Source organism: Cololabis saira, chromosome 8, assembly GCF_033807715.1.
Source record: "Cololabis saira isolate AMF1-May2022 chromosome 8, fColSai1.1, whole genome shotgun sequence".
NCBI classification, from domain to species: Eukaryota; Metazoa; Chordata; class Actinopteri; order Beloniformes; family Belonidae; genus Cololabis; species Cololabis saira.
In genome coordinates this window covers 26,996,899-27,023,154 of record NC_084594.1, presented here as the reverse complement: position 1 = coordinate 27,023,154, position 26,256 = coordinate 26,996,899, and the positions used below count along the sequence as shown (strand labels likewise).

General features: G+C 40.9%; 2 protein-coding genes across 2 annotated transcripts in view; both read right to left on the bottom strand.

Annotated features, from left to right (window-relative positions):
- LOC133448714 (arf-GAP with GTPase, ANK repeat and PH domain-containing protein 1-like) overlaps nucleotides 1-4,445 on the bottom strand; it is a 30,045-nt gene extending 25,600 nt beyond the window's left edge. Inside the window, exon 1 of the mRNA XM_061727497.1 lies at nucleotides 3,210-4,445. Within this exon, the coding sequence (XP_061583481.1) occupies nucleotides 3,210-4,365 (1,156 nt within the window). The 5' untranslated portion in view covers nucleotides 4,366-4,445. The remainder of the gene's footprint in view (nucleotides 1-3,209) is intronic.
- Nucleotides 4,446-8,352: 3,907 nt separating this feature from the next.
- Nucleotides 8,353-24,542, bottom strand: cdk4 (cyclin dependent kinase 4). The gene is made up of 8 exons (XM_061727496.1): nucleotides 24,315-24,542; nucleotides 15,202-15,436; nucleotides 14,978-15,113; nucleotides 14,669-14,836; nucleotides 13,205-13,314; nucleotides 10,749-10,799; nucleotides 10,493-10,628; nucleotides 8,353-8,983 (listed from the first exon to the last, which is right to left on the bottom strand). Exons 2-8 carry the CDS (start codon nucleotides 15,417-15,419, stop codon nucleotides 8,879-8,881), a joined length of 924 nt encoding a protein of 307 aa, XP_061583480.1. The 5' UTR covers nucleotides 15,420-15,436; nucleotides 24,315-24,542; the 3' UTR covers nucleotides 8,353-8,878.
- Nucleotides 24,543-26,256: the final 1,714 nt, after the last annotated feature.

The following is a 26,256-nucleotide window of genomic DNA, read 5'->3' as shown; positions in this document are numbered from 1 at the left end:
TCTCTCAAAGACAAACCAGTGGAAGGAAAAAACGTGACTTAGATTTGCAGAAGCAAGTTTTAAAGGCCACAACATCAGCTAACGTCGCTGATGATAGCCTGCATTTTAAAATGCATTGTTTTTTTCTAAAATGTTTATTAAAATTGACATAAATTGTCAACCGGTCCCTGAGCTTTTTGTTTATACTTCTGCTGGTCCTTGGCACAAAAAAGGTTGGGAACCCCTGTAATAGAGCACCTTTGGGATGTTGTGGAATGGGAGATTTGCATCATGGATATGCTGCCGACAAATCTGCAGCAACTGCATGATGATATCATGTCAATATGGACCAAACTCTCTCTTAAGGCAGTTCTGAAGGCAAAAGGGTGTCCAACCCAGTAGCCTATTAGCAAGATGTACCTAATAAAGTGGCTTTACACGTCCCGAAAACTGCTGAAGTAGTGTTTCTACTGATTTTTAGGTAGTAACTGATCTTCCTGCATTACAACTACATCTACAAAACATCTCATGGTCAGAACTTGTAGTTCCTGTGGGGACAAAGTACAGACGGCACTGCCCACACATCTAAAACTGGAAACGCTCACAGTTTCGTTTTAAAACTTCTTTTTTTTTTTTTTTAAATGAACTGCATTAATTTTCTATCTTGAGGTGTATACTTTCAGTACATTCTGGAAATACACATAATTAACAACTAAGCATCTAAGAAAACACATTTTGAGAAGTGATGTTATTTAAAACCATTAGAGATTTAAAGGATACTACAAAAATATGCTCATTTATGTCTCTTATATTCTATGTCTCTCAACCTGGCTGAATGTCCTAGATACATCTTCAAAGTAGCTACAGAAAAAACAATACAATTAAATAAAGTTGAAACACTTTGACACACTGACGGATCCAGTCGATGTGGAGCTTGAAGCTGAGAAAAACACGCAGTCACTGGGTAACGGTGAAAGAGCTTACAAATGTCTTTCACCACATCACCAGAGACGACGACGCAGGCCCAGTTAATGTGGACACACAGGGAACCCGCCAGGTTGCTTTGTGAGGGGCAGAGCCGCAGCCAGACTCTCCAGAGAGACAGATTCTGACTTTAAACGCCGCCACCCCCCGCTTTCCCTCATCCACATCTCTGGGCAATCCCCACACCCAGATCCCCACCATCGAGAGCGTCACATCATAGACCAAACTGCATCTCTCACAGCTTGCTGTTGCCATGGCAACTCCATTTTCCAGAAGCCTCCAGCCTGGATCTCTATACAATAAATGGTGTCTCATGGATACAGCGATCTGCGTGAGAGGTATCGAGACGTGACGTCCACCTGTGCACACATAGATGCTCCGTCACGTCTTCAGCGCCAACCAGCATTTTCTGAATAAAACCTGGTTGTTAAAATTTATCCACCAACCGATTGCATGACATTATATACTGTGAATATAGGCTCGTCACCACACAACCTTGAATATGCTGCTCACAATGTAGCATTGACAAATGAATGGGCTCCATTTGAAGGCCGATTAACTACATGCAGAGAGCAGGAAGTAGCAGGTTTCCACTCGGCTCACCCTGCGATGAACACAGCTCTGTGTATCCCCAACCTTAATTATTCATGTCCCACTTACTCCTGACAAATTATTCAGAGCTCACTCCGATCTCACACTCTCTGTCAAAGATCAATTCAACGAAACATTATGAATTTTGGATTTAATTGTGTTAGTTGTGGACATTGACGACACGAATAAAGCTGCATAATTTCCCTTTCTCACAAATGATAACAATTAAAAGCATTCATTCGTCAAGACCGTGGTTTTTGAAAACACTGAACTAATTTCTCATTGGAGAGTATATTAGTGAAAGTGGATGGAAAGATCAGAGCATTGCAGATTTGGCGTTAAGAACAAGCATAAAGAACAATGTGTTCTTTTTCATTACAACTCATTACATACTTTTCATTTCATTACATTCATTTAGAAATGATTACCTCTGTTTTAACCGTTCCATCAAATAATGCTTTAATAACCACTTTGATAGTATATATGAATTCTGGTTTATCCATCTGTATCATAAAGACGCAGCATCGAAATGAATAAACAACAAATGACACATCTTTAAATATTCCAAAAGGCATACAGATGATTTCGCGCTCCCGCTCCTCTGCAGCTTTAAATGGAGGAACACTAGGTTTTGCTCTGTATTTAGGACAGTGTTGTATCTCAAAGGAGTCCCATTTCATTAGATCCCATTGTGAGGAAGAAAAAATGTTATTATGAAACCTTTACCCGTGATGTTACAGACGCTGAAAACTCGATGAGAGAGTAGGATTACTTTAGGTAAGCTAATAACAGAAGATTAAGCTTTGACGTCTGCTCATGTTATTAACTTGAATCTGTCACCAAGACTGATGCTGTTCATCTGCAAAGCTTTCACTTGCCTTATGTTGATGTTGACATGTGCAGTTACTCTCACTATTCCAAGACGTGACTACGAATGGCATTTTATACTACTGGCAAACCCAAGTATATATTTCTGTTATAAATGAACATCTGAAATATGGTAATCAATTGCAACTACTGTAAACACATAAAAATGTAATAATTTCATCTATTTTGAGAGCTTTACACTTGTTACTGGGACTTCTTCTGCTACAAATGAATCAATTAATCGAATGAAATAAAAATTAGTCTCTTTTTCACTATATTACAAACCCTGTGACCACCTGTGGGCAAACCAAACCATCATATATGACCAGATATGACTATGTTTATAATTAAACATCCAAGGGTCTTAGTTTTTTTGTTGTGTTAAACATAACACAAATGCATCACAATGCATTTGTTGCCCTTTGGAAGTGGTTAAGACAAAGTTGTTACATCAATTTCAAATGAGGCACACCTCCTGGATGAGAGCAGGTGGGGTTTGATGAAGAGGATGACTGCAACTCCTAAAACCAGCTGCTATGAACAGAGCTATAAACACATGCTTGAAAATGGAGCTACTATATCCACTATATCCAGTATTATATCCATAAAGCGTGTCCTAAACATTTTCTTAACTTAGGAAATTGTGTCGAGTTTTGAAAAAACAAACCAACTAAAAAAAAACAGGAATTCAAGAAATCTGGGTATGTTTGTGGAGGACAAATCATAGGAAGCCCCAGTAATGTTTTAGTGTGACATGCAGGTTGGTCAGATGCATGAAGTGGCCTTACCTTCCTCTTCACTTGAGCCTCTCTCCAGAGCTGGATAGAGAGGAGGCACAGTGTTACCACAAGCTGGCGATGCTGTACTTTTGGTAAAAATACCACTAATGAACTTGAGCATCTTGCGATCACGAGGAGGCGCTCGCTGGATCGTTCCTGCCTGGCCCTCCTTCCCTTTCTTAAGTTCCTCTGAAAAGGAGTGCAGGTCGCTGTTGTCAAGGGTACGACTTGTACTTTTCCTCTGAAGCCTGGATACATCAGGGGCAGGAGGGGCAGGTAAAGAAACAGAAACTGCCTTATATCTTTCTGCCTGAGAGCTGTCCCGGGTCATTACACCCGAAAACCCCCCACCGATGGGAGCTCCAGGCCGAATGAGCGTGCCTCTGCCGTCACTGTCGGCCCAAGAGGCCCTGTAAGGCCCCAGGGTTGTAGCTGCTATTACAGGGGACTGGTCCCCGATACGGTTGTCCCTTCTCTCCAGAGTCTTAGCAGAGTGTCCGTAAAAGCTCTTGTTGGTTTCTCTGAGGTCCCTCCAGCATGCAGAGTTACCTCCTGGTTGCACCCTCATTGCAACTTCAGGACGCTGGTTGATCTGCGGTGGAATGGAAAAGGAGAGACTCGAACGTGACCGATTGCTCAAGTCTGCTCCATTTTCACCCTTCAGGAAGAGTACAGGAGGCTCTCGGTAGAGCTCCGTCTTGGGGCGCAAGGCATCTGAGCGAGGCCCCTCTCTTCGTACAGTTCCCTCAGATGTTGTTCCTCCGTACACTTTGACCATTTGCCTGACAGGTGCATGAACAAAAGAGGTATCTTTACTCTTCCCAACTGATACAGTGTCCTTTTGATGTGCATGGGGTTCCCTCCTCTCAGACTTAGCCCTGTACTCAGCGGGGCTGCCATACTTGACATGCACCTGTTCCACTTCCTCTTCCACGAGTGTGCCTTCTCCTTCTACAACCTCCACGCACAATGATCCCTCCTTTCTTTCAGGAGCAATGCTCACGTCCACCTCCTTCACCTCCTCTTTTTTCTTAGGGCTCCCTTCCCCCTCTGGAAGAGCCTCCGTCTGGCTCTCTGCACCATCGTCTGGCACAGCCTCAACCTTCACCAGAGTGAGGGAGATGAGGTAGGTGGTGCGTCTCTGTGGGTTGCCTGCCTTGCTCATTGGGACGGCAGACCTCAGCACGGTGGCACCTGCTCTCTGACTTCACCAGAGATGCACACTTCAGTCATGGCATCCAGGGCAAGACTGAAGTGAAAGGAAAAAAAAAAAAACAACACAAAATCTAAGATCAAGCTCAAACACAGACACTTCAACAAACTGTTCACTCGATATCAGGCTGGTGAACTTGACAGGAATCCTATTTACCTTTTTAAAAGGTTAATTAAAAAATATGAAGTCCATTATAAAAGTAAGGGAATGCCATGAATTGCAAATTTCTCAAATATATTCACAGGCATGACCCAGTGGTTAAACAAATCCCGACTGTTTTTTAAATGCCTCCATTAATCCTCGTCAATGCACACCACTACTACTGGTGTCTACCACTGATTCATTCATAATCCTCCCTCCTTTCTTCAGTCTTTCATCTCATATATTCTTAACAAAATCTACAACGTAGATACAGACTCGCCTAAAAAACACATTTGTTTGCAAAGAGTAGATGTCTATGTCTCAGAATGAGCCTGGAATTATGCAACATGCAGTACATTGGATGGATTCATTCCTTGATTAGGATTAAGTTAATGCAGGTTAAATAATCCCACTTTACTACACTGTGTCCTGGCATCTTCTCATACCATACCTTCATTTTTTTTTCTGTAGCGTATACATTCACAGCTCCGACACATTCGATCTGATGAAGAATTTATCCTCGTATCAGATTATCATTCATGTCAAATGGCACATCAAAGAGGGCTGACAAAAATAGCTCCAGCTGATGAGCCTCAGATAAAAGCAGGTGAAAAGGAGCAGACAAAATGGAAATCATTTGCTTGTCACGAAGCGTCTGGAAAAACTGGAGACTCCATTCGACAATGTCACGCATAAAATTATAAGCACGGTGTGAGGGTCACTGGGAGATGCTCAAAAACATCTGTTGTTATGTCTGTAGAAAAAAAAAAAGGAGAGGAGATTAAGTAGCTGGATTTGCGCAACCCACGCGATGGTTTCTTGCGCCTGTATCCATCCTCTGGAGAGCAGCTCCTGTCGGTCACTGCATCCTCTCCTCCGAGAGCCTCATCCAATTAGCAAGTCGATAAAATGTGTCTGCGAGGCAGAGGAAGCCCACCAGCTCACCACAGCCAGCCCCTCCTCCTTTTTTTCTCCTCCTCCTCTTCTTCTCGCTGCCACAGAGCCTTGCAGCTCTCCGCTACCCTGCAGCACAACCAGCTCCACACAGGATGCAGCTCCTACGATCAGGCAGGGAGTGAGCTGCTTGCTGTGAGGTGGCGGTGGTGGTGGTCCTTGCTAATGTTAATCAGATTTTTCTCTTTCTCATCTGTGCCAAAACAACAAGAGAGACTTGGAGGGGGGGGGCGGTTATAAACCCACGGCTGTGCTACTGCCAGTGCATCTGTCCTGTCTCTAGCTCTTTCTTCCCATTCTCTGTTAGGGTAGTGTCTGCGTTTTCTTCCTTTCTCACAACATGTCGCCTCTGAGAAAGAGATGTTGCAACGGATTGAAAAATCTTTCAAAAGAAAAAAAGACAAGTGTTAAGACTAGAAAAAGTCAAGTGAGTGGAGTATAAATTGCAGGGTGTGTGTGTTTTATTAATCCCATTATTTTAGTACAGATAGTAAATTAAATTGAGGACTGGTGGATTTTGTTACCTTTGGAGAATGCCACCCCTCTCTAGGCTTTATGCCGAGTCCAACAGCTGTTGGTTCTGCTGGTGTCACATGTACTCAGTCATTAAAGTGGTATCTTTTAACCATCAAGACAAGGAACAGGCATATTGTCCAAAAATCATCCGCTAATGGAGGTATTTGATCATTTATGCAAGAGCTGCCTCAGCAAATTAAATGTAACTTGGATATTTGGAGCACTCGAAGACTAAAAAACCATCACATTGTGTGATCAATTTAATTAAAACTGGACCTTTGTGAAGAATGCACACACTGAGTACTTATATTGAACAATTACTTGAAGTTTGAAGTTGTAAAATGGCGAGTACAAATATTTGCTTATCAAAAATAAGAATCTGCATTTTAAAGCCACTCTAGCTAGTATCATCACTTCTGTCCAGATGGGAGCAGCACAATCACAAGAACATTCACGTTATCAGCCCCAGTGCCCCTCTAGTGTGACAGGGTGGTACTACATGTCAGTTCACACTATGGGCCTGATTTACTAAAGGTTTGCGTGTGTAAAAACGTGTGCAAACTTGACATCACCCGCAAACCAAAGTGCAAGCTGATCTACTAACAGCGTGCAAAGAGGACTGCGCCTCTCAAATGCGCAAAATAGCACACGCAATTCATTTAGTACTTTTGCCCTGATGAATAGTCAATATGGGGCGTACCCGCCAGAAATCGCTAAATACTGGGAGGGGAAAATGCAGATTGGTCCATTTACCACGCGCAATGAGATTTCCCAAGCCTGAAAGTTTTTGCGGGGATTGTGATTGCGTCTGTATTTAATACGTTCAAAAGGAAGGTGCTAATCTCCACATGCAAAAGGAGAAATATTTTATTTGAATGTTAAATCGAGTATTATTCAGCAAAAGGTTGCCACAGGAGGCACATTCATTTTTTTATTTATGATAATAAATAAATCACGTGTTTTCATGGAGAAAAAAGTGTTTCTTATTGTGCGCCTGTTCTGCAGTTGTCATACCCCGGTGTTGTGCCGTATTCAGCACCCCTGCCGTGAAAAGCACCCCCTCGTCTGACAAAAATGATATTCTCATTCCGTGTCACTTTCTGTTTAGCGTCCAGTTTTGTGTTAATGATTCATGTTTAAATGCGCTCATGGATTCCACAATAGTCATACTTTCCCACAATCACAGTCACAGATAACAAAAATCGGGTAAATGGTTATTGATGTCATTAATTAATAGCCTGCTTACTGTGTTGTCTTCCATAATATTTGTAAATATATATAATATAAACTCCTAAGTATGTGTTTGTGTGAGTGTGTATATATAAATATATTGAAGTGTCAGTGTGTTGTTTTTTTTCTTGGTCTACTTATCATTAAATATACGAGGGGGTGCTTTTCACGGCAGGGGTGCTGAATACGGCACAACAATTAGCCTCTTCCACTAATATCTCTAACTCCAACTCGTCAAATTTCATTTTGCGCTTGCGACTTTATCCTGCTTTCCATCCAGACTCTCCATGGCGCAAAGTTTGCGCCGCAAACCGTAAGACTAAATTTAAATACTGAGGTTTGCACCTGTTATCAATTACGCACGCAATCTTAGTTGATCACCCGCAAAACACACAACAGCACGCGCAAACTTTTTCAGTGCACACGCAATTTAGTACTCTTTATTTAGGATCTTAGTAAATGGGGCCCTATATCTGCTATTTATCACAGTATTTCTGCTATGGCAACATAGCAGAAATACTGCATTTGCCCCCAAAATGTCAGAAATGGAATTGTTGCATAGAATGGCTTTATTGTAATTATTTTATACAAAGAACCCATTTCATTACCTGTGTTTTTAATTCAACATTTTCACAGCAACTTCAATAATTCAAATGCAAACTAAACAGATTTTGTAAACCAATCAATTAATCTCTCAAACTGCTCTTCTAGCTGTGAAAGCATTCACAATAAATCTGAGGTAAAGTTGTAAATATGTTTTAAGAGGAAATACTCAAACGGGTTGTCATCAGATTCAAAATTCTTACCTTTAAAATTCATCCTGAGATTCAAAGCATTGGGCTTCATTTTAGTAAATATAGTGTAGAAGCTCGACTCAGCTTGTTATGTATCATTTTAATGTCATACCATAGTAATCTTTCAAAGTGTGCTTCCTCCCCCAAGTTTCTCTACACCGTTCATGTATTTCAGTTGAATATATTTTTGTAAAATTATCACCCCTTTTGAAAATTGGTTCATCATTTATACTTACTAATTTTGTATTGACTGCCTTCCATGTATTAAAACACAAAAAGTCCATCAGTAATTAAAACATCTTTTATTCAGTTTCCTTGTTGCAGCACTGGTTGATTTAAATGGCTTTATTATGTAACAAATAAGGACATGAAATGAGGCCCACAAAAAAAAGTGTTAAAATATAAGGGCAATACCAGTATCTTTGCAGTGTGTCTCTTTCTTGTGCGTTCTTGCTCAACCGACATAGTAAAATCGCTAACTTCACACTCTGGGGTGTCACTTTGTGTCAGACACTATGCGAAATAACAGCAGCAGCATTTCAGATGAGATGGCAGTAAGGTACTGTGTGTCAGTCCCTGCTGACAACGCCGACACAGCATCAAAAACACTGGTACTGTCCTTTAAGATGTGATGGGGTAGCATCATTACTAGTGACATTTACAAGTTGAAAAGCATTGAAAAGCTGATCCTCCAGTTCGCTCTTCACTTTTCCGAGTATTTCATCCTTGTTTTCAATGCAGGAAGAACAAAATAACAATCCAATCCATCCTCAAATGAAATTCTAAACCGAGACACAGTTACCTGCTGATGCACCGTTTACTTCCTGATTTCAACTACTTTTCTGAATGGAGGACTCCTCCTCATCCTGGAAATACGGATGTTCTAGTGCTTTCAGAGCTGATATCCGTTTTAAGGGGTCAAAGGTCAACATTTGCTGTTAAGAAAAGAAAAAGAGAGAAAATGTTAGAGCTTTTGCACCGTAACAATTTGTAGCTACTTAACAGTGCAACACCTTAAAAGGAAGTCAGGCTAATACGACCTTTGCAACCTAAGCCGGGCATACACTGTGCGATTGTCGGCTTGTTTTGAACCGATTTTCCAGTCGTGCGACTATTTTTTGGATTGGGCCGGATTTCAACCCAATCGTTGGTCGTGCCTCGTGCAGTATACGTAAGGTAACGACGAGAGATTAACACCTCACGACGAGCTCCCGATCACGAATCGTGTGCTCGCAAGAAAATCAAACTTGTTTGAAATCCTGGTCGCTCCTCGTGAAGGAATCGCACAGTTGAAGCAGCTGCGACCCGATTTACCTCATCCTTTCGCAGAGAGCATGCGCAATCTCTGATGTCACGTGAAAAACTATTATTTGTAGTTTAAAGTGTTGTAAATTCACATTACAAATCATGTTTTAATAGCAGAAAAAAAAGACTGCATCTCCCACGTCTGCCCAGCCAATTCCTTGTCCAATCACGACGTTGTTTAATCTTTTTTCATTTATCGCCACACAGAATGGCACAAATTGCTAGAGGCTGATTTATGGTTCCGCGTTACACCAACGCAGAGCCTACGGTGTAGGGTATGCGGCGACGCGCACCGTACGGTTACGGCGTCGATTTTGTTTTTGCTGAGCATCTTTGGTGTCTCCCACTTCGGGATTCCTCCTCTTCCACTTCTTTTTGACGTTGCAGTTCCAGTACACAGAAGTCCGACGTGAGGATTATGAACGTATAGTGTGAGCAGACGGCTCGCATCAGAGCATCGGGACGTACAGTGTGAGACCATAAATCGTGGGCTTCGAACTTTTGAACTCAGCGATCTAGTCGTGCAGTGTGAGATGGGGCTGAATCAAACGATTTAAAATATTGCACAGTGTATGCCCGGCTTTAGAGTGACACTGACTGGTTGAACAGACTCAAGACTAACATTTTTGTGCCCTTTAGGATATTGATAAAAATGTATATTTTCATGATAATCAAAAAGAGCAACATGCACATTGGCTTCTCCCCATATGTGTTAGCCACTTCTAGAATGAGCAATGTAGAGTTTGTATGCCTCAAAATGAACTGGATCAGTTTCCAGGCAACCAGATTAACGGGCAAAAAAAAAAACAACAAAAAAAACAGCAGGCAACATTAACAAATCTTATCAAGGCCTAACTCTATCCATCCATTCCTAACTTTTTTATTTTGTTTTTCATGAAGCTACTAAATAATAGTTGTGATATAAGAAAGGTGTCAGACTTGAGAGTATAAACAACGTCATGATCAGAGAAGAGTCCTAGTATCTTTTTCACCATAACCAGCCTCGATGAAGAACATCACACACAAACAGAGGAGTTCTTGAGTGCAGTGCAAGAAACTCGGCTCTTAAAGTCCTGATTTTAATTTCACAGCTGTGTAAAGACAGGCCACCACTATAATTTTTAATTCATGAACCTTACCAACATTAGTTGGGCCCCCAGCTCATTTATCTCTGGAACAAAATCTGTGATTGGGCGAGCCATGAGAGGGGGGAAGTTTTTTCTTGAAATTTTAACGTCAGTCGGCCACTCTTCTTCTGGCGGCAGGCCAATAACTCTGAAAGGAGAAAAAACCTTCAATAAAATGGGAATCACATTATATAAATACGCGTATTATGATTCTCAGTTAATCAATTATGGTGCTCTGTTAATGTTAAGCAAAGAGTGAATTACATACTGGAAAATCTTCCCAAGCTGGTCCATTTCCGATTCTCCGCAGAACAAAGGTCTAAGAAACAGAGTTTAAATTTAGTAAACAGGCTGCTTATTTTTTAAATGTGTCTATATTCCCTTTATGTGCTTGAGAGCAAATAGAAACAGGATATAAGCAAGAATGATTCAAGTTTGTGTGAGGCTTCACCGCATCTCAAACATAGCAGGAAATTTACTGCATGTTGGCTGATACTCCACCTCTGTTATTTTAGTATGTCATTACGTTCCTTATCTCTTTTTTTTAAGTTTTGCAAAGTAATTACATATTCTCAGGCTCTTTTTAAACCATGCTGACAAATAGCTCCATGCAATTTGCTATCCTCACCACTAGATGGTGTTAATTTGTACATCTGCCTCTTCGCTGATAAAAATCTCATCACATAAATCAGACATTAATTCGAAAAATAAATCTATAAGTGAAAAAGCTGCAACAGCTTTTATAGTATAACGGAGAGGCCGTTCATAATGTAAAATATAAATAAGTTGTCAAATACCTTATTCAGATGCACATTTTATAAAAAAAAACAAAAAAAACAACAACATACCAAAAAGGTTTCTTAGACTAGTAAAATATCTGCATTGGTGCACAATATACTTGTAGCAAATTCCAACATTTCTCTTTAAAATCATCAATTCGTCCATGACAGGTTGCAGCTCATGAGAACAAAACACAAAATAACAGTAATGTGGTTCACTCAACAAATAAAATTTAAACCTCCCTGGACTGCAAGTCATCAGACTGTGCTGACACAGATACAAAAAATTAGTCTGGGATGAGATCTGCACGTAGACATCAGCTGAAACCTGTTAACGGTTGATAAGAGGTGACCCTCTGCAAACATGAGCGACTGATCTGTTATCAATACATAATCAATACAGCTGGCTGCTTGCGAAATGGAATCACCCCTGCTGGATAGTGTTTATTCAGCTTTTTTACTTTGCAGGGGGAAAAAAAGAATAAATCACATAACCATTTTCGTTTAACAACTGAACTTGATTTCACAAATGAATGCAATTAATTAAACAATGGTCTCACCCAAAAACCAAATTAAAAACTTCACAATTGCCTTTTTACACCTCTTCTAGCTTCTATAACAACTTTTACTCATTGCGAGATGAACTTCACAAATGAAAAATATTCTTCAACTTCTCATCTAGCAGTTGATGCATCAGCTTGGCAGGATGGAGCTTTGTCGCTTTGTTTCTATTTTGATCATGAATTTTATATTGGATGGAAATCTGAACCATTTGTCGGCTACATCACTGAGCAGAAAGACTTCATCATTACCAAACCTTTTAAATGCTGGACCTTGAAAAGTGTTAAAAACACTTGCAAATTATATATATATATATATATATATATATACATACATACATACATATATACACATATATACATACATACATACACATGTTTCACTGCAAGAAGATCGTCTCCTCCTCCGACCCGGATTTATGATTCAAGGCTTCCCAACTGCTTCTTTTCAGTTCGCTGTGACCTTGTTTTCTTCTGTTCATGCCTTAATTATGATTTATGTTTTGCGTGTCCTTGAGCTGATTTCTCCCACTCTGACCACAAATATGTTTCTTCTCCTGATGCTTTGTATTTGAGAATTTATTTGTGCTGCTGGGTGAGTTTCATGAACATTTGTGTGCCCAAAAACAGTTTTTAACACAAATGTGATGACTGTTCATCCAAGAACAGTACCCACGTCCTGCGGCACTCAGATATTCTTAAAACAGATAAATGACCAGCTGTAGAGAGGAGCGGGTAACAAAGCCAAAGTGTTTCAAGCGCTTATTAGGAACATCTTAAAACGAACACATTATTTTTTGATGAAAGAGAGATCATAGTTGAAGCACAACTTGGGATAAAATGAATCCTGCTCCCGAACTTTTTAGCTCTACCTGCATTGCCTAACATTTCCATGCAGTAAAAAGATGTTGTTCCCACAGATGGAAGAAAAAAAAGAGAGAAACACAAGTAGTGGGAGCTTTTTCCAGACTGTATTTCGCAAATCAAACCAAAAAGTTTTTTTTGTGTGATGAAAACTAAGTCAGACCTTGTGTTTCAGGTTCAGAGCTGGCCCCCAGGAGTTATATAACAACTTCCTCTGCAACCACAATAATCAACCTTGCAAAGGATGTGTGAACAAATCTCTGCCACCTTTTAACTTCATAGATTACCTTTATCTGCTGCACAGATTATTTGCCTCTCTTTTCACCAAATTCTGCTTATGTTACCTTTCTGAGGGGCAAACGTGACTTCTTATCTTGGGCTTAAGAGATAAGAGTATTCTGAGTAGATATCCTCCATCAATATCTCATTTACTGCATCAAAGTAAAAGAAATGTATGAGTGTGAGTTGGCTTTATAGCATCGCTATTCCAATATCTGGCTTGTGTTGTTGTTTTCACTCACTTGCGTCTGAACATCTCTGCAAAAATGCAGCCGGTGCTCCAGATATCCACAGGGGTGGCATAAGTGGACTGCAGGAGGACTTCAGGGGGGCGGTACCACAACGTCACCACCTGCAAGACACAAACACGCAGGCCAAAGACAACAGGATCACACACACAATGTTGAAGCAAGACCTATGTAGTGACTAAACTTATGGCGCTTTTCCACTAGTACCTACTCAGCGCGCTTCTACTCGCCACGCCCCCGTCTTGCGCTTTTCCACTACGGGCCGAGGCGGCTGGAGCCGTGCCAAGCAGATACTTTTTCTGTACCGAGGCTGCCGAGGTTCTAAGCGTGCTGAGTCGGCCCTGGATCTGACGTCATCACAATACAGGCCACCGATTGGTCGGGTGGCGGGGCCGTCAGTCGTTTGAATCAGGAAGCGGGAGAGCGACTCGCAGCGATTTTATTATACAGCGCAAACGTCTGTTTGGTGATCCAACTCTGAGGTACTGATGTTCATAAACCTGGTGGCTGAGGAGAGAATTAAAAAAGGGATGTAGACGGGCAGTTTTACTCTCAGCCGCTCGCAGCTCCAGCTGATTTCTCATCAGCGGCGACACAAACAAAGGGGTTGCGCTATCGAGTACGTCACAGCAGCTTCACCCCAACCCGACCACTTCTCACCTGGCTGGGGAAACACAAACGAGGACAAAGCGGGTAGAGGCGGCACGAGCCGCCCCGAGCCGGGGCGTGCTGAGTAGGTACAGTGGAAAAGCGCCATTAGACAGACCCTGCCTGGTCTCAGGCTTGTCTTCTTATATGACATTTCCCTGTACCGGGGCCTCCAGGGTATGACTAGTTAAAAAATGCTTAGAGATGCCTTTTGTCCCTTACTTCCTCACAGAGCTGCTGACACGACTCTAAACAACATATTTCACTAAAATAAACTCCAACAAAATGGGTCATGTAAAGATGGTAGTGTTTTGTGTCAGATTTCTTGGCAACCAGCTAAGCCTCCAGGAAGTTACTGCTACCAGCGATGAAACAAGCTAAATACAGCAACATCCAAATCCCAGCATCCAGCGAGAAATGTGATGGATCGAAAACACGTAGAGCAGTTGAGAGAAAATAGCTGAAAGCTGAAAGTACAGTTTGGGAGATGGTACCACGAGAAACAATGCAGGATTCAATCTCGCAATTTCCCAAAGTGAAAAACAACTTCCACTCTTAGTTTTGTGGAAACTGTGACAGTAAAACATCCATGAAAGGGAGAGACGTAAACGTCATGCTTTGATAGATTATTTATGATTGAATTTCATATCTCTTAAGTAACACTCTAGTGTACATTGGGCTGCTTGGATCCTGACTTAATGTGGACATAATATGTCTTTTGCTCCAAGTCTCAGCCGGGAGGCAGATATTTATCAAAATGTCAACATCTGCTTTTTAGAAAGAAAGTACATTACATAATGCGGTTCTTACCACAGGAGTGAGGGCCATGTGGCAGCTGTAGATCCTGGCCAGGCCGAAGTCGGCCAGCTTCACCTGGCCCTGGCTGGTCACCAGAATATTCTCCGGTTTCAGGTCTCTGTGCATCACGCGGTTTGAGTGAAGGAATGCAAGTCCGCACAGCAACTGCCTCATCAAATCCTACGTAAAAGTAAACATTTAAACATGTACACCAGGTTTAAAACACATAAAATAAACAAAAACACCTCATTTGATCCTATATAGTCTTGTGCTTTTGAAAAAAAATAACACCATTTAAACATAAACTCAGCAAGTTCTCACTTTAACACGGTCTGGAGGCAGTCCTGGAGCTGGAGCCTTCTCCAGGTACGTTTTCAGGTCTTGGTCCACGTGCTCAAACACTAAAGTGACTTTAGTCTCCTGGTCTGATCTCTGGGTGGCGCATACGTCCATAAGCCTGGTGTGATTGAGGATAGAAACGCGTCTCCTGTCAGAGGGGGGTTACAGGAGGTTGTAAACTACACAACGCTGCAAAGCCGCCTTACCTGACCACGTTGGGGTGGTCGAACTGCTCCAGCCGTCTCAACAGAGCCACCTCTCTCACTGTGGAAACCGGGAGGCCGTTTTGATCCGTCTGGACACGCACATTCTTCAGAGCCACAAACTTCCCACTCTCTGTGTCCCTGGCCTTGTAAACGGTACCGTATGCACCACCACCAATCTCTGCCACCGGCTCGTACTGGATGCTGGTGCAATGAGCCATGGCCAAGTTCAGACAGACTGGGGGGGAAAACATAAAGTAAAACACAAATAAGCACTTTCATGATTTCCAGGACTCTAAAATATCTTGCTTATTCAAGGAACAATGTGAAAAGCCCTTTTCTGTTTGGTGCTCTTACAGTCTGTCCTGCACCGAGGATGGTTTCTAAACAGTTTTGCTCTGTGATCCATAACCAGGGAATTCTGTTTCTGTACCATGAGTTATCATACAAGTATGACATGTTTGCACTAATTTATTTGGGACTCAATCTAGTTACCTTTTTTCAGGGTCTGAAAATATCATTCAGTCAGGCTTTTTTAAAGGGGACCTATTATGAAAAACAGGTTTTCTCTTGCTTTAACATATATAAAGTGGTCTCCCCTCAGCCTGCCAACTCAGAGAAGGAGGAAAGCAACCAGATTCTGCAGTGTCTGTACAGCCGCCCAGATGATCCATCCAGTCTGATGTGACTTCTACGAGCCGTTCAGATTCTTCTCCCTTTCGTTAGGTAACCAAAATGCAATTTGCATGGGTTGGCCTCCGATGCGTGAAACCACGCCCACAACTAACTCCGCCGGCCGGAGCTTCCGCCATTTCCGTAGCGGTGTATCGCCTCATTCAGGCAGCCAATCAGCACAGAGCCTCATTATCATAGCCCCGCCCACTCAGAATCCCTCATAGAGAAGGAGGTTAGAGAATGGGAAGATAAAGACATGGCTCAGAGGCTGAATTTCTAATTCATTTAGCAAAAACAATCAAAAGCTTGTTTTTAAGACATTCAAGGCCTGTTTAGAATAGGTATTAGATGCCATAATAGGTCCCCTTTAAGTTTAAATAGCTAAATTCATGTTTGCTTGGAAGTGCAAAGCTTAGCGCTGATCTAAAGTAACCACGCTACTTGGAAGAAGTGGATGGAGAGGAATTGACTGGGTCAGTCCGACCTGTAAGCTGACCCCAAGAACCCACGACGATGAAAGGGTTTCTCCTGTATGTCCTCACGTCACTGGCATCAAGGAAAAACATGTAGCCAAGATGTCAACCAACTACAAGTTTTGTGATTGTGAAAACATTCTAAAGCAGAATGGTGAAGCTGAGGATAATGGAGTGAAGACGTTGACCACTAATCGCAAGGTTGTGGTTCATGGCCAACTATAACTATAAAGAAGATGGGATATTAATGGGTAAATGTGGCATTTAGTGTACAAGTACTTAGAGTTATAAAAAAGATCAATATAAATGCAGTCTTTGTACCATGACTAACCAGACCACTCTCACATAGAATAAGAGTCCAAAATCAACAGATGGGGTAATCCAGGACATGGTTTTGTGAAGGAGCATCTCCAGATACTGATCTTTGACTTCAGGTTATCTCCTGAGAATTCACCTGTTACCTGCTGATGAAAGCAGTGTCACCAAATCAAATGTTGGCAGGCTGCAAACACAGCAGCCTCATTTATTCAGCAACACTGCCATTTCCTGACCATACATCAGTTAATTCTTCATCCTGTTTGGAGTCACAGGGGACTGCAACCCATCCCAGCTGTCATCAGACAAGAACCCAGGAACACCCTGGACAGATCCCCAGTTCAGCACTGTATTTCTGTCTGTTTTTTTCCACAAGATGCAGGAGTGGCTTGTGACCTATATATCGTCTCCTGAAACAAGTGTCTTTGAACATATTTTGAACAAAAGGCCATTTTAAAGCAGGAACATTTTATGCTACTTTCTGCAGCACCTTTAAACATATTGCTCAACATTAACCTCAACCTTTGACATTAGCTAAAAGAAAGCAGTAACTCAACTCCTTCCCACTCTTTGTTCAAGCCTCAGTGCTGTCAGACCAGTTCAGCAGACTTCCTCAAACATACGACAAGCTTAAACGGAGCAACATGTCTTACAGCTCCATTTCCTAAATCTCTCCAAAACTTAAACAGTCCGAATAAAAGTAGTTATTTATCTCACTGTTTGGAAGAAAGCATGTCTAAATTTTTCAGATGTTTTTGTTTTCAAAGTTTGTTTTTAAATAATATTCAAAAAAACTGATTTGGATACTTAGGGTGCTTTCAGACCTGTGGCCCGTTTGTTTTGTTCCGATTCAGGGGCTAAATCGATGTCTGTAGCGGTTCAAAGCTGTTAACAAATGCCATGCGCGGACCAACTGTTCTCTCATTGGTCAGAAATGAACACGTAAGGAGTTTCCTCTTCCGTACCCCGGGAAAAACAACAACTATGGAGCATCGTAAGCGAGTGTGGCTAGTTTGTTTCTGTGGTTAATCGGTTGCTGTGTCGATTATGTTCTCACTGCAAACGCACCGCTCCAGGTCTGGAATGGAAGCGAGCCGAGACCACCTCACCTAGGAGATCTCAGCTTGCTTGTTTTTTCCCGCATCCGAGCGCAATTGCTGTGTTCACATATACCAAACGAACCGATCTTTAGGGGGAAACGCTCCCTGTTTTGGAACAACTGCTCCAAACGGGACAGGTGTGAAAGCACCCTTAGTTGTCATTTGCTTCACCCTATAAACTATTAACATTCAATTTGAGAAATGGGGAAAAAAAAAAAAAAAAAAAACAAGACAAAGCTGCTTTAAAATGAAGCTTTCAAATCAAAAAAACAATTCTCATCACAAACAAACCTTTTATGTCTATGGCGCTAAATCTGGCCCATTATTTTTGTTATTTCAATAAATTAAAAAGTGGAAAATGAATAATTTATTCAAAAGGGTTCAAGAATTGAATCAAACTCAATTAAATTGAAGAAAGCTTTTCCTTTATTTTTTTGTATTTCATATTGTTGCATTTTAATTAGTAAGTTAAATATCAAAACATAAGTTTTCTGTTTTATATATTAATTGTTTTAAATAACTAAGCTAATGGCCTGGATTCAGCTCCTGGGGAATCCTGCTCTATTATTCTTCTTCTTCCTACTATTATTATTATAAGTATTATTATTAGTTATGTTAATATTATTAATTTGTTATTTCATTGAAAACCCATGATATTAATAAACCCATGATATTTAATCTTTTTTTCTCATGAGCTTCATTTCATTTGATGATATACAGTCAGTCCTTTTAGACATACAACACATTTCAAAAAAGGAAAGACAGAAGTCATCTACGCTTGTAATGACGTTATTTTAAACAGGTGGTGTCAAAAAATAACTGTAAACAATGTTTATAAAATGCTGAGTCTTTGAGGAGAAATGGGCAGATGATTATCAATTTGTCAACAAATGTTGAAATGAATAATTGAAATTTTCAAAAACAAAGTTTCTCAAAACATTTGCACATTTGAGGGAATTTCAGCGCTTTAAAAGGTGTCGCTGGAGTTGGACTGACTCTCGGATCCCTCAGACAGCAGTCAGTCATCAACAGCTGATAACTGATGATGAATGACAACCGATGGCTATTGATAAATGACTTGGCAACAGAGAGTTACACCCACAAATGCTGCTAAAAATAAAGGAGTATCTGGGGTGGATCATTACACTGTGCAACGTGTATTGTGGTCAGATGAATCAGTATTTCAGCGGTTTAGAAAGGTGTTTAGGCCGTAGGTTTACAAAATCATTATGGAGAAGAAAACCGATGTACACAGTGATTGCTGAGTGTCTCAACTCAGGCTTGTAATCAAGATTTAGGTCATTTTGTGAAAAATGTGAAAAGCTCCTCCAGGGCTGTGGTCAAATGCTCAACTCATGATAGCAGATATTTACAAAACCTTTAGAACATGGCAAGCCCACGAGTTAGCTGTATCTCAGAGTATTGGATGAAGTGGTAATCTATTGCATCAATAGTAGTAGATGCAACAGATTGCATCAATTGCTATTGATGCGATGCTTGTCTAGGATACGGGATCACTCACCGGTGTCTATATCGAGATGTGCTGTCAAGCCACAATTACTGAAGTGGTCAGTGTAAGCTGGTGCTTGCAGACGAACAGATGCTCCATCAGGATGCCACATTTGTTCCGCTTATGCAAAGAAAGTTGAGTCAGACTGTCTGCGGACAATAATCTGCCTGCATTCCTTTGTGTCTGAGAGGCAATTAAGTCATGAGAATTCCTGTAAACACTGTTATTACTGCTCCAGAACTTCACGAAGACACAGACTGGAGATAAAAACCACTGCTACCATAAAATACAACTGAATTGGGGCATATGCATTATTTATCTATTTATTTTGGGGGGGGCAGGAGTGCTGGCAGTGCACTTGGGGGTATTGGTGCACCCAGACACAGTATTTTGTGCATGTTTTATTTGTCTGATATATAATATTACAACTCACGATGGATTACAATTGGGGGGTGAACACTCAGCCTTATTTTGATAGTATGTTTATTTCTACTACACCTGAAGCATTTTACAAGAACTCCTTTTACTTTTAATCCCCCCTCGCACTATACAACAAGGCAGCTACTCATTCAACTGCCCAGGACGGACTTGAGATTCAAGATGGTCTTGAAGAAAAAGACTGTTCTGTTTTTTTTGTCGGTCACCAGAGAACATCGTCCTGTCGTGACATTAAGCCCTTGTGGGAGCAACCCAGCTGCAATCAGGAGAGAAAGGTCAGGCGCTGATTCCCAGCTGCACAGCTTGGACACCTCGACTGTAACAAATGTGCCCGGATTGGCTCAAGTTTTCACTGACACGCATGACAGGTCATGCATTTTTATCATCATTTTCAGATTCTTTCTTCCAAAGGGATGTAATTCACCTGATTTGATTTTATAACATACCGGTAATACTGTTTCATTACAGGAAATTAAGGAATACAGTGATACTTCATAAAAAATTCATTTGTGAATTTTTGACCTCAGAAGTATATTTGGTGAACAATAAGTATATTTGATCTGTATTTCTAGCCGTGCAAAAGAATAATGTCTTCCTTTACTTCTGAGTTGTCATCAGTGTGATGATTCAAGCGGAAGGAAAAACGTGTTGGGTTACACTCTACACAATGGGTTGTTTTTTTGTCACTATATTTACCAACTTTTCAGGCACTTTAAGAACATTTTTCACAAATATACCTAGAAAAACATTGAGGAACTTCATACCACCTCATCACAGAGTGCAAGACATACAAGAATAAGAAGAGTGCTTTTGTAAATTTAGAAGCCGCCAATTTGACCAAGTAGATGTTGCGACTTTCAGTATTGGGAGTAGCAGAGGGCGCACCGCTAGCCTTCCCCACATCCGTGCCAATCTCTAGGAAATACTGTGAGGCCTTCGAGGGTCATATTTTTTATGGGTTTTTCTACTATTTTTTTGCATTCTGATTTAAGAAATAAAAAAAGAATGTGTTCCTCTTAAAACGACATAAGTAACCAATATTCCAGTGAGATCAGCCGGGTTATGAGAGCTCTGTGGTGGCCGGGCTTTATTTTTATAGTCCACTTCTTACATTGCTGGGAATTCTTGTTGCAATCTCACTTGAACGCACTTTTTTTTCTTAAGGCCGTGCCAAACTAGCCAGTAAATAATACCAGACAAATGTTTATCTGAAACACATACCTTAAACACCTTCAGGCCTTTTTCAAGGAGATAAAAGATTAATCCATCCTTGGATCTTTTGCATTTCTATTGGACTTTAAAGTCAAGTCCTATAGTCCCGAAGTTGCCAAAAGTAGCCAGAGTAGCCAAAGGAGAATTTTATACCAGGAAGTGCTTCAGTTGGAGGAACCAAGGTTTTATCTGCTGTGTTTTTCGACTGTTGCTGCCTTTGTGCATCTGGCTCCACATCAGAGAGATGCTCTGCAGCTGTATTTACCCAAAATCCCCTAATGTTGTAATTTATAAAGTTGTGGGTGGGTTTGTTTTTTTTTTTTTATGTGACTTAGTTATGCTCTGAAACAATTAGAGACTGTTTTTTTCTCCAATTATACTAGCCTAGAAATGTAAAAGTACCGCTAGCATATTTAAATTTCCTTTGCAGGTGTGATACCATCTGTTGGTGCTCATTACCAAAAGTATGGGGAGCCAGTCAAAGCAAGTCTGTCCTTGTAGAGCGAGTCTCTGGGTGGACTTAACACAATAACGACAGAGCAGCGGAGGCGTAATTTGGATGTAAACAGTGTAGATGGCTGCATTTGAGGATTAACACCTGTTTGAATCAGATTAGGCATTCACAGTTAAAGATTCTGACTTTTTCTTTAAAAATGCAAGAGAAAGCGTCCCTAAAATTCATGATTCGTTCATTTATTGCTGAATATTCTCAGTCGATCGAAAGGCTTGAATGAATGAGTTTAGACAACATGCTTACAAACAGTAACATTCTTTGTTGTACAGCTAAAAGTTGAGCACACATTACAAGCTACTCTGGATAATAACCCTGTGAATGAAATGTTTAGGCCTGTACTTCTTGCCTTGAAAGTTGCACGTAATTTCAAAATGATTATCTCCCAACCAAGAGACGACATAAGGAAAATGGTGGTTACTTCACGGACCACTGGGTTCTGGCTCCAACAGCAAGTCAATTTTAATTGACCCTCAAGCAGAAATGTCCAGCTTCACAGCATAAATAAACATAATTACAGTCTGATTCAAATGGTTCAGCCTGGCATGGGATTAAACGGATATTAAAAAAAAAATGGATGGATGAATAAGGATGTGGACCTCCGATTGGGGGCCGGGACAGCCAATGACTGTCATATCTTTTGCTACTTGGCGCAGTGTTGACTTCTGAGCGGTGAAAATGCTGCTATAGTGACGTCTTTCAAGAGTTAGAACAGGTGTTTTGGAATTGTATTTTTGCTAGGGTCCACCTATAGGTGTTATAGGTGGTTAAGTCTCTTTTACGACACTATGAGATTGTCTCTTGTTCTGTCTGTTGATTTCTCATGCATCATTACTTTCTTGAGTCTCTGCTGTGATGTCCACTGTAGCTCTGTGAGCTAGTTTCATCGTTGTTGACGCAAGACATGGCGCCATAAAGCAATACGCAGGTGTCACAAGAAACGACTTGTACCCAAGACCAGTTACTTGAGGTGGTTTATAGTGGGGATGGGAGACAGCGAATGCTAGACAACACTTTCTAAGGAGAGACATTTTGTCTCTTGCTCAGTTTCTTGATTTAAGTCTTTCTTTCTTGAGTCTTTCACCCCTCGCTTACACGTACACATTTGACGTGTCCTCACTGTTGCTGTCCAGTGACTTCGAGAGGCTGACGTCAAGCAATGCTGAACAGAACCTGCGTCGTGGTGTCTGCGTAACTTCCGTCAAAGGTTGGGAAAAATTTTAACTTTTCACGCGTCATCATAAAAACAGCATCAGTCACCATAAATTAAGAAAAACTTCCTTGGAGGGAGACTGTATATCTTCTTCTCAACCCATCGAGATGCACAGTATTTTTATGGTTTCAATATCTATATATTGTCATACAGACTTTACGTGATACTCAATGTAAATGTGTCATTGATTCCTGTTCTACTGTGCCTTACCTCCTAATAAAAAAAAATATATATATATATAAAAAAGAGCATCAGCCAATGAAACATGATGTATGGAGTATGATGAAGGCCCGTCAGAAACCCCTCCCGTCTGATGCTGACGTGACACTGTTGTGTTCATCCCCTTTGACATGATGTCCTCTGTAGCTCCGTGACTTCATCGTTGTTAATATGCAACATAATGCCATGAAACCATTCACAGTTGTCCCAAAAGACAAGCTGGGATGTTACTTTGGATGGTTTTTGGGCGATTGAAGGGATTGAAAACTGCGAGAGCTATAGTATAACATGTTCTTTGAAATGAAACTGATATTTTTTTCATTAAAAAAAAACAACAACTTATTTGTGGTCATTTAAGCAATGTAAGAAAAACTTGTGTTGTGCTGACTTTTAACTTTGTCACATTGCAGAATTGTTACCCGGACACATTTTTCTGAGCAGCCTTTAGGAAGACCATAAGAAAAGTCTTTAAACAGACAGCTCTTTGGGTGTTTCCCAGTCCTTCATTGTGTTGCATCTCCTCCTGAGGCCGGTCATGACTTCTCACCATAAAAACGTCTACTGATTTCCTGTTGGTGACAATAACAGCTCAGAGCAGCAGAGGACAGAGTTCAGTAGACGGGGAGGTTTCATTAACCACCCTGTGTGTGCGTGTGTGTGTGTGTGTGCATGTGTGTGTGTGCATGTGTGTGTATGTGTATGTGCATGCGTGTGGCGTGTGCGTGTGTGCATGTGTGTGCATGTGTGTGCATATGTGTGCATATGTGTGTGCATGTGTGTGTGTGTGTGCATGTGTGCGTGCATGTGTGTGTGCATGTGTATGTGTGTGTGTGTGTAACGACAACTACTGATCACAGGGGAGCGTCGGTATCGATTATCTGATAGATTAAAGCTGGCAGTTAAGGCTGATTTATGGTTCCGCGTTACACCAACGCAGAACCTACGCCGTAGGGTACGCGGAGACGCGCACGGTACGCTACGCGTCGCCGCGTACCCTACGCCGTAGGCTACGCCGTAACCCTACGGCGTAGGCGTCGATTTAACGCGGAACCATAATCCAGGCTTTACCCCCCATATTTCATTCATTTACTGCTTTCAAGTGAAACGCAGGCCGATGACACAAGCAGCAGTGGGCGGAGGAAGCCCGAGCAGAGCAGGCCGGGACCAGCACAAGCAGACACGTGTTGCTCCTCCATGGTGGCGCTCCTTTGTTGATTAAAGTAGGAAAGTGGAGCAACATCGGGCCAAAACCGGCACCGGTGCGCGCTGGCTGGAGGAGCTTAGAACATTACAGCCCACGGCCAAAGAGACGCATCGCCCACCATAGTTTTATTTTCCCACATCTGTAGCATGTTATATTTTTTTTTTTTACAAAAAACTACCAGAGCACTCCCAAAGTTGCAGAAACACGCAGGAAGCATGAAGGTTGAGTGTGAGCAGCTGGTCCTACCTCGCCCTAAGTCCTCTGGTGCGGCAGGTGAGCGGCTTCAGCCGGACATGCTGCCCGAGTGCCACGTCGAGGTGTCGGGGAGCCGGCGGAGGAGCTGCCGGAGGAGCTGCTCCGACCCGGGCGGAGGTCTGCACCGGCTCTGGGGCGCAACAGTCCAGTCCCCCGATCAGATTTCGGCCTCCGCTGTTTTCTCCTCCAGCTTCACTCTTTTTTTTCGTTTTTTTTTTCTTCCTGTTGCTTCTGCGAGAGACCGCGCGGGGCGGAGCCAAGGTCCTCACCAGCAGATCTACAAAAAAACTTTTATTACTTTGCTTTTGTATGGAGGTACATTTGTACGGAAGAGTATTAGGGCCAGGCAGGAGAAAAAATATTTGAGAGGGGAAGAGTTTTTTTTATTGTGCACTTCGAGAAAAAAGTCGAAATGTCGAGAATAATGTTGAAATACAATTTCGAGAATAAAGTCGAAATTTCGTGAATAAAGTCGAAATTTCACCTTTTTCCTCAACATTTCAACTTTATTCTCGACATTTTGACTTTTTATTCAATATTTCGACTTTTTTCTCGAAATTGTACTTCAACATTAATGTCGACATTTCGACTTTTTTCTCGACATTTCGACTTTTTTCTCGGCATTTCAACATTTTTCTCGAAATAGTACTTCAACATTAATCTCGACATTTCGACTTTTTTCTCGACATTTCGACTTTTTTCTCGACATTTTGACTTTTTTCTCGACATTTCGATTTTTTTCTCGAAGTGCATAATGAAAAAAAAATCTTTCTCCTCTAAAATATTATTTTTATTTTTCTCCTGCCTGACCATAATACTCTTCCGTAAGATTTGTGTCTTAATTATTCAATCAAAAAAAAGATTGCTTCAATCAAAAAATATATTTTCAATAAAAAAAAAATCATTTCAATCAAAAAAAAAATGTTTCAATCGAAGAAAAAAAGTGTTTGAATGCAAAAAAAATATTTGAGACCCAAAAAATTGCATTTGTACGGAGCCCCCTCTGGTGACATTTCACATGGTCACGAGATATTAACTCGTGGCCATGAGTTAAATAAAATAATGCGTGGCCACGCATTAATAACTCGTGGCCACGCATTAATAACTCGTGGCCACGCATTAATAACTCGTGGCCACGCATTAATTATCTCGTGGCCACGCATTAATTATCTCGTGGCCACGCATTGATTATCTCGTGGCCACGAGTTATTAATGCGTGGCCACGCATTATTTTATTTTTTTCAAATGTCACCAGAGGGGCTCCGTACATTTGAACACTTTATGGGATTGAAAATATTCGATCGATTTTAAGTGATTTCTTTTTTGATTGAAGTGAAAAAAGTTTTGAAGTCTTTTTTTTATCATTTTTTTTATTGTAGTGAATTTGTTTTTAATTGAAAATATATTTTTTGATTGAAGCAATCTTTTTTTTGATTGAATAATTAAGACACAAATGTACCTCCATACTTTTGTAAGCTAAGATAAGATAAGATAAGGTAAACCTTTAATAGTCCCACAGAGGGGAAATTTGCAGTTTACAGCAGCAAAGGGGATAGTGCAAAAACAAGAAGAGTCAATAGAAAAGTAATAACACAGTAATAATAATAACACACTATAAACAGTAAACTGGTATATACAATAATAATAATAATAATAATAAGAAGAAGAAGAAGAAGAAGAAGAAGAAAAATAAACAATAAGAAATACTAGTATATAAAAAGATAACAGACGGATATTTACAGATGGATATTTACATAGTTGCACGTTGCAGTGAGTGAAAGATATTGCACATTATTTCTATATTATATAACTTTGTATTACTACGTTTTATAGTTTATTTCCCGCTGTGTGTACTTAATGACGCTTTTAATTGATTGATTTCCAGAAGAGCTTCAACATTATGGAACGCTGAAACAGTCAAAATTAAATAATT